Raw genomic sequence first — 9,072 nt, forward strand, 5'->3', positions numbered from 1 at the left:
TATGTTCTATTTTAATCGTTAGACTTCAAGGGTAAATAAATAATTAATTTATAATATATATAGTTTATAACTTTATATTGTAGTTATAAATAAAGAGAAAATAACCGGAGAGGGTGAAGAAGCTCATGTAAAATTATGTAATTAAAATGGTAAAATGGTGAGTATGATGAGGTGAATCTAAGAAAATTTGTTGTACAAATTATGTTACTTTCTTCGTCCACTATAATGATTTAAAATAAAATATATATTCACATAAATAAGTCAATATTTGTTTTTTTTTTGGTAAGATGTTAAGATTATCATTTTCTGAAAGATTACACTGTTGTTTTTAAACAACTTATCCTACTATATAAAAAGGACTAAATTCAAGGCTTTTGGGACTATCCACCTCAGCTAAAATATTCTCATCCAAAAAGAATTAGAAATAGATGTCACTTAGAAGATAATTAACTAACATACGACTTTTGATATTTCTAGAAATTTCAAATTTGTAACTGCTAATTTAGTAATAGAATCATATATCTATATTGAATTATGTTCTATTTTAATCGTTAGACTTCAAGGGTAAATAAATAATTAATTTATAATATATATAGTTTATAGCTTTATATTGTAGTTATAAATAAAGAGAAAATAACCGGAGAGGGTGAAGAAGCTCATGTAAAATTATGTAATTAAAATGGTAAAATGGTGAGTATGATGAGGTGAATCTAAGAAAATTTGTTGTGCAAATTATGGTACTTTCTTCGTCCACTATAATGATTTAAAATAAAATATATATTCACATAAATAAGTCAATATTTGTTATTATTTTTTGGTAAGATGTTAAGATTATCATTTTCTGAAAGATTACACTGTTGTTTTTAAACAACTTATTACAGCAATCAAACAAAAACAACCAACAACAACTCAAGGTAAAAAAAAGCCTTAAGGAGGTCTTATACAAGAAAGATAAAAAGAAGTAGAGAAGAGGAGAAAGAAGAACTTGCCGGGTAAGAGAGGAGACGGTCACACATCATACGGTCGAGAGAGGCAAGGATGACTGATGAAGGTGAGGAGACAGCTGTGAACACACGAGCATTACGCTCTTTCCACAGCAGGTAGATGGCTGACTGAAAGTAAAGCTTGATGACTGGAGTAGCATGCGCATCTTCGTTGACGCGAGGTTGATTGATCCAGGCTGCAACAGAGTTTAGATCAGCTGGAGGAGAAATCCAAACTTCAGCAGCAAAAGGCTCCCATATCAAGCGAGAGAAAAAGCACTCAAAGAAGAGATGATGGTGAGTCTCTATTTCCAGATTACAAAGGACGCACGTTCCTGAGACATTTAACCCCCAACGCCTTAAGCGATCCTTGGTTGGCAGTATTCTCCGCAAATCCAGCCATGATATAAACGCATTACGTGGAATATGTTTCTTGAACCAAATAGTCTTGTGCCAATATTTATTGTTGATAGTGTTTATATTCTTTTCTGAGATTAGTATCCATGTTTTTTAGTAAACTGATCCAAATAGATTAGTTTGTGGAGCTAACCAAACAAGGATTATAGTGTTTACTTTGGAAAAAGTAATAGGTTGAATGATAGATGGCGTGCGTGCTTTTTCACATGGAAATCTGTACATATATTAAAATTGTAAGATTTGAATCATAGAGAAAATATAGTGTATATGACTGAAGTTGGTCCATTCTGAAACTAAAGATGGCTAAAATTCTTCTTTGTCAAAATGCATAGATGTGAATCTTATATGAATAGAGTTCTCCATTGCTTATAGCAGTGTAATAAACTATGTGTGTAAAGGAGAAAAAATGTTATATAAGTGAAAACAAAAAAAAATTATGATTTTTTTTCTTGTGCCTATAGGCTCTTCGCAATTTGAAGAAGAAAGAATATATTGTGTGAAAATCTTTGGCTCGGTCTAATTATATCTAGTTGTTTGTAAAACTGTTGTTATCTGATTCATGTAATTTTTCAGTGTTGATTTAAAAGCCCAAAAAACCCATCTATACTGATTTTTTGATATTTTTTTCTGTGATTTGAATTTAAGAAGAGATAAAACTTTCGATAAGTTATGTAAACTCAGAACAAATATTTAGCTTTAGAAAGCATTTACATGTTTCAAACTTATAATATATACATATATAATGTTTAAAATTATGCATATAAAACCTGTGTAAAATGTGCCTGAATATGTTTCTCTTCTTTAATGAGTTAATCGTACTATATATAACATTATTTTAAAATTTCAAAAAGTTTATGTCACATACAAAAAACCATCAATAAAAAATATAATTCTCCATCTACAACAAGAAAAATAAAAATTATAAACATATAAATATTATAAATAAAATAAATTTATAAGACACAATCTGCGCGAAGCGCGGAAAAAATCTCTAGTATATATAACACTAGGATCGGCCCGCCCTACGGGCGGGAAGTTATAATAAAAAAAACTATTTTATTACGTCGAATAGGTTTCATCTTTGTTGTTTAAAAACTAATTTTAAGTTAGCACTTAGTGTTTTGATCTAGAAATAGTACTTAGAGTTATGAGATAAGATAATTATATTTGTAGTAATTCTCCAATGGTATGGTGATTTTGTATTTAGTCGTTTGATGATGTTGTGATTTGTTTAAAATGAGAAAGCTATTATTAGAGCCAGCCAAGAACATCAAAATTTATACATTGCTATAAAAAACAATAGTACTTCTTTGCAGACTTTTTGGTGCAAGACAAAACATGATATAGGGAAGCAATATAATGATCCCAAAGAAAATGGTGCACAAATAACAAAACTACTGCTGTGACAAAAAAAGGAATCCGAGAAAACGTTCTTCTCTTTGGCAGTGAGGAGCAGAAAATATATCAAATTTGTACGTGCTTAAGGAAACCATACACCAATGCTACAGTCCAGACGGTATTCCGAAGATGTCGAATTCCCCAAGTCAAGAACTCGTTCCACACAAACATTTTCTTACAGAGAGTAGCACCACTCTCATGGTCGCATATATCCTTCTGGAAACTATGCATTATATTGAAAGAATAGCTGAAAAAGAAGTCCTTTGTAAGGTCCACGGTCCACCATACACAGGAGCTTCTTGTACCTGTTTATCAACATGTGGGAAACACCAGATAAAGAAACGTAAGGGTTAAATGACTTCAGTTTATACAAAGGTCGAAGGGTGTAATAAATAAACACATGTACTCACTCTCTTTTCACCAAACAGAAAGGAAAAACAGAAACTTTCTTCAACAATAAGCTTGGAACAAACAAAAAAAAAGGCATAATGTAGTATAAGGTAGATCCAAACACCTGTTCTCGTCTCTTGAATTTGGAATGTTGGAAAGCACGCTAGGATTACGCAAAGAAATGATCTCACTCTTGGAAACTTCATAGACCCTGTGACCACAAATTTCGCCTATCTCTCTTCTCTCGGTAATAACCAGGATGTAGTATGGTCCCAAAAACTTAATGAACCCTGAGAACACATAAATGGGGAGCACAAAAAAAAACAAAATTGTGAGAACACAATGTAAAAATAAAAACAATGTACATTTCAGTGAACATAACCGACACAATACCAATGATGCCATAACAGAGAGTGACCAGTTTGAGGCCGCCTGTGGCCTTGTTGCCTTCGTGTATCTTTTTTGGTATAGGCAGTGGAATCCTCACTGAGATTAAGCTCAGACGCATGAAGACGGTCTATCTTTAGTACTCTATACACTTCCAACCAATCATATATAAATTCTGAAAAGAAAAAAATATATGATATCATCAATGTATTCATGTTAGCTACAAATTAACCAAGCGATTCGATCAAAAGGTGGAAAGTGGAAGTAGTATTGTACTGATTGAGTCTCAAAGAGATTGAATTCTTGCATAGAGGCTTGAAGGGAAGATGATGATGATCCCGGGGAGCCTCCGTTCTCCATTGATGGCTATGAAGTTATTTACTAAATTTCCAAAAATACAGAGCACAAACTTGTCTCTGTGGAAAAAAGTAAAGATTTAGAATTCACAAACAAATAAAAGAAAATCAAAAGATGCTAATTAGAGAGTAAAGGTCGTTACTTTGTTTTCACTCAATACATGAATCTTTTGAACCCTGGAAACACACAAAACCGAAGATTCTCATCTAGTGAGATTTTTTTTTCTTCTAATGCTCCCGAAACGAAACAAATGCGAGATTTTGGTAACGGGAGATTATAGGGAGGCATGTAAACAGACACCCGATCGATCAAGGGAGATCACGACTGCCAAAAGATTAAAGTTGTAATATTATTTGTAGTAGTTTTTCAATGGTGTGGTGATCAAAACAATGAGCATGATATGTAAGATCTACATTATTGTTTGCCCTAATCACTGTTTGCAGTAAATGAAGAACCTACTAATCAATGGCAGCTTCTCAGTTCTCACGTAGAAAGAAAAGTCGACTTACGGGTTTGACTTTTGTGAATTAGGGTTTAACTCACATAAGGCCCGAGACATAGATAAGCCCGCAAGAATTGCAATCTCAATTAAATGAAACGGTGAGTTTTTCAGGAAGGGGACATGTGGCGGCTCCAGGACGCGCAATTTTCCTATGTGGACAATGACGTGGAGGCATGTGAGAGAAGCAAACTGTCTTTTATATATATAGATTGTGAACAACAGAACAAACCAAACCCAAAATAATAATAAGAAAACAATCAACAGAACTAGAAATCCAACGGATAGTGTAAGGGGTGGACCACACCTTCAATCAAGCATGTTTTTGGTAGCTTCTGAAATTCGCATGCACTTCTTCGTAACGCTGGGTGATATATGTCGAACATTTGATTGCTGGATATCTATTCATTAAATACAGCCATAAAGATAATTAAGACACTATGAGTGGTAGAAGGTCTGAATATAACAAGGATAAAATGTTAAAGCCTTAATTACTTGGGAAGGTTGCTTTCGGACTGGCACGTAGGAAGACACTCTATTATGCAGTCGTGATTCGGTTCCAGGAAAAATGGAATCTGTGAAGGTAAAGATTAGATGCAATATTATTGTTAATTTTAATTATTTGCTTAACCCAAATCTAAAGAAGTTCAACACAAAATGTTTTGAGAAAATGATAATAATTAAACACTGATAAAACATTAATGTAAACTGGATATTAGTAAAAGACTTACGGAATATCGATTCTGATCATTTAAAATAACCCTGTGCATCGTGGATCTTTAACGTTTAAAAAAGAAGCTTGTTAGACAAATGTCAGCTAGAAAAATTTACTTGGAGTTTACAAAGAATATATATGACATAATGAGAATATATCAACTATGCCCAAAGAGGAAAATATTACCTGAAAAGACCATTGCTCCAACACTGCATCATATCACCAAGATTCACAACAAGTGCTCTGTAGACAAAAAAGCAAACTATATCAGTCCCCCCAAAACTGTAAATAAGGAACAATACAAGTTCATCACTGAAGAAATATATGTTTAACAAGGGTATAGAGGAAATTAAGCATTATCATGTTGTACCCTTCAATCGACGGTACATATTCCCACTTCTGAGGCTTAGCGTTTCTATCCTTGCATATCTGCCACAAATTATACAATTGCTTCAAAAGTACATGTGTAGAAAATAGAATGTGATTTCGATTTTTTTTTCTCAGAGCAATGTAAAGAAGATATCTCAATTGATACTTTGTATATTGGTGATTCTCTGTAATTATAGCTTTCCATTCTAGGATCATCTGTGCTTGTATATAAGTGTAGTGTACATCTCAATAATAATCATCCTTCACATCTTATAAGCAATACCTGGAGTCCCAATACACCATCGGTTGCTATGAGCGTCATCATTCCGTAATCCGAATGTGCTCCAGTTCCATATATTCCCTTTGAGGGATCCGATTTTCCTAAGAAGTATTAATATCATTGAGAGGTTGGCATATATACAATGCTTAGGCAAATTCTTAAAGCTTTCTTTGAAATATATATCACCTTCATAGTGAAGCAAGCGCAAAGTTGAAATAGGCTTTCCAAGCATCTCAGGGCTATCAAAGTAATCTGCATCCATGTCGAGGGCCAGGGCCAATAGTTTTGCAATAGCCTTACAAACCCTCCTGTTACAGAAGATATACATTCAGCGAAACCTATGGAACAAAAAGTTTTGACTCTATAGATAGAATGGTCGAACGCAACACTATAAACAAATGTGAAGACATGAACAGGGAAAACCATAAATGAGATTTACAATGCTTCTTGATGGTATTTCTCCATGGTCTCTCGCCACCCAGGCAAAACATCTGCCGAAAAGATAAGTTCCATTAAAGTAACCGGCATTAAATGCATCGCAATAAAAAAAATTGAAAGACATGTATTCCCTTCGTTCCACAAAGATGAATGTTATGGAAAAAAAATTTGTTTCACAAAGATGAATTTTTAAAATTTTCTATGCATATTTAATAAGTTAAAAAATTAAATTGTTAAATTTAAGAAGTTTGGCATATATACAGTGAAGGTGATATATATTTCAACTTTGCGCTTGCTTCACTATGAAGGTGATATATATTTCAAAGAAAGCTTTAAGAAGTTGCCTAAGCACTGTATATATGCCAACCTCTCAATGATATTAATACTTCTTAGGAAAATCGGATGTTAACCATTTAAGAAGCTTTAAGAAGTTTTAACTAAAACTATTGATTTAAAGTTATAGGAAGTTCCTTTATACATAAATCAAGATATTTATCGTTATGCATTAATCATTTCTAATACTCTCTTGTTTCTGAATAGTTAGTTTTAAAAGTTTTTGCATACCGATTAAGGAATTATAAACTTTTATTTATTTTTTGCCTAAAACAACATTTAATTCAACCAATAAAAATCATACTAATATAAATGGTCTTAAACATCAAATTTCATTTATTTTTATATAGAAACTTGAAAACATCACTTAAAATGAAACAATTATTTTTTTAAAACACCACTTAAAGTGAAACAAAGGGAATATGTGTGAAAGGTATAATCAATCTATCATGATGGAACAGAAGGAGTATATATCTTATATACAAGAAAAATGGAAAGTATAAAAGCAGGAAAAGGAACTAATCTTATAAAACAGAACAACAAAGTCTAATGGAACGTATAAAAGAAGGAAAGGGAAGTAATCTGCTAAAACAGAACACCAAAGTCTATTTTTGTTCAGGTATACCAAACAAAGAGCTCACTAACCAGGATCAGGCCAAGGGTTGGGGCCATAGAATGGATAATCCCACTGAGGATCATCTCTGGGAACTTCGGATCCAATGTAGTAACCTTCTTTGTGATCCCCTTAAAAATAAAAAAGACGTATGAGTGAGAGCACTCAACAAAACGTTTTGAAGTGAGAAACTTGTTACACGTACCTTGGACTTGATTCTCAGGATCAGGGATCTGATCATAAAACGGTGTATAGCCACGATGTTTTTCATTTTTCAACACTTTCATCTTCTCCTCCAAAGGAAGAGCGAAGAAATTTTTGCTCTGCTCGAAAGCCTTGTCCATGACTTCTTCGCTTATTCCATGGTTTATAACATAGAAAAACCCACTATCCAGACATGCCTGAAACAAGAAACTCTCCTAACAAAATCATTGGTTGTTACAAAAAGAAATAAATTAATAAATGGACTCAGTCCTGCTTGAGCGAAAGAACTGATTGATGATCAGAGTTTGCGAGATCAATGCAAGTAAGCAATGATTCTTGGATTATCGAATCCTCCACCTGAGTTTTAGTCTCCATTTCGTTCATTTCTTTGTTTGGCTTGTTGACTAAAATGTCTTTTAGAATGCTTCTATTTATGGTCGAGTTGGGTACCTAAATATTAGCTGGATAGCTACCTAATTGCATGAATTATGAAAACAAAAAGTAATAACTACATTAATTTAATAAAACACGATTTCAATACGGGGATAAATTGGATGTATTTCTTGAATTATGAAAAACTGTCTCATCCCACATATATAATAAAAATAAATCAAGATTTTTTCGAGATTCAAGAAATTCATTTTGTCTTCTTTCTAGAACTTGTATGATATACTCTCCTAACTCTGAATCAAGTTTATCTCTACATCAATAAGTGCTTACATAGTTTTTATTCAACTGTTTTTATGGTAGCATAACATGCATAATTCACTGTAATTTCAAACTCGATTAAAGACAAGAACTCGGTAAAAACAAGGTGCTATGGAAATTGTAATCTTGTGCCGACTTCTAAATGCATGTGATTATGTGAATTTCCTTGCTTTGAATTAGGCTTTCTATATTTATAACCGACTTTTTTCCTTTTCCCATTAAAACATCAGTTAGTACCATTGGCTTTATATATAGATTAAAGAGTTATTAACACTCTAAGAGCATCTCCAAAAGAAACTTTATAACTCCAAATATAGAGTTTTTTACTCTCCAAAAAGGAACTTCAAAACTTCAAATCTTTTTATTTGCATTTTGGTCCTTACAATAATACATCATATTTATAATTCTTAAATATTTTTTGTTTATTGTATTAATCCTTAAAACTTTTATATCTCATAAATATTTCAAATTTGTTTTATAAATTTAAGTTTTACACATGAAATTAAATAAAAAAATTAAAACAAGATTTATAATATTTTAAAATTAGAATTAAACAACAAGAATATTACACAAAACCATAATAAAAACTTATTAAAAAGACACATAAAGACATAAATATTACTCAAATTTAAATATTATAACAACACTATAGCCTGGTAAATTTGCTCCGGAACCTCCAAAATCTCCAAAATATTGTCCAAACAAATTTTTTGTAACCGAAGATGATTGTTGTTGTTGCTCTTGACGCATTTTTCGTATGATTCTTTCTTGTTCAGATCGAATGTATTCACGAATATTAACATCATCGATAGAAGCTAAGTTTTTTTAGCAATATTTTATTTTCTTTTTTTACTTCTTTAAAAACTAACTTTTTGCTTCATTTTGCAGTCGTAATTCAATCATCTCATGACATTTTTCCCTGTTTGTTATACTTTCGTTTAAAAGATCAAGGATTTTTTCGTTTGATGATATCAAACTATC

At 32.1% G+C, this 9,072-nt stretch overlaps 1 protein-coding gene across 4 annotated transcripts; it reads right to left on the reverse strand.

Moving 5' to 3' along the window:
• Positions 1–2,666: 2,666 nt before the first annotated feature.
• Positions 2,667–7,975, reverse strand: LOC106427481 (2-oxoglutarate-Fe(II) type oxidoreductase hxnY-like). Of its 4 annotated transcripts, none has more exons than XM_022689746.2 (16): positions 7,385–7,975; positions 7,212–7,310; positions 6,235–6,286; positions 5,982–6,103; positions 5,799–5,896; positions 5,517–5,575; positions 5,333–5,389; positions 5,163–5,208; positions 4,927–5,006; positions 4,739–4,832; positions 4,442–4,623; positions 4,075–4,256; positions 3,852–3,991; positions 3,582–3,750; positions 3,313–3,478; positions 2,667–3,103 (listed from the first exon to the last, which is right to left on the reverse strand). In XM_022689746.2, the coding sequence occupies exons 1-10, from the start codon at positions 7,521–7,523 to the stop codon at positions 4,745–4,747; spliced, it is 840 nt and encodes a 279-aa protein (XP_022545467.1). In that variant the 5' UTR covers positions 7,524–7,975; the 3' UTR covers positions 2,667–3,103; positions 3,313–3,478; positions 3,582–3,750; positions 3,852–3,991; positions 4,075–4,256; positions 4,442–4,623; positions 4,739–4,744. The 4 variants fall into 4 exon arrangements, with proteins under 4 accessions (XP_022545467.1, XP_013723663.1, XP_022545466.1 ...); XM_013868209.3 differs by having other exon boundaries at positions 4,442–4,627; positions 7,385–7,974; XM_022689745.2 differs by having other exon boundaries at positions 4,442–4,583; positions 7,385–7,969.
• Between the last annotated feature and the right edge of the window lie 1,097 nt (positions 7,976–9,072).

This window comes from Brassica napus, chromosome A8 (assembly GCF_020379485.1).
Source record: "Brassica napus cultivar Da-Ae chromosome A8, Da-Ae, whole genome shotgun sequence".
NCBI lineage: Eukaryota > Viridiplantae > Streptophyta > Magnoliopsida > Brassicales > Brassicaceae > Brassica > Brassica napus.

Bases quoted from the DNA above. Each gene is read 5' to 3' on its own strand.
- LOC106427481 (XM_022689746.2), bottom strand. From the start codon at position 7,523: ATGGACAAGGCTTTCGAGCAGAGCAAAAATTTCTTCGCTCTTCCTTTG. The intron at 6,287-7,211 runs GTTAGTGAGCTC...TCTTTTCGGCAG, and splicing joins CAACCCTTGGCCTGATCCTG to ATGTTTTGCCTGGGTGGCGA. The intron at 4,833-4,926 runs GTAATTAAGGCT...TTTAATGAATAG, and splicing joins TCCGAAAGCAACCTTCCCAA to ATATCCAGCAATCAAATGTT.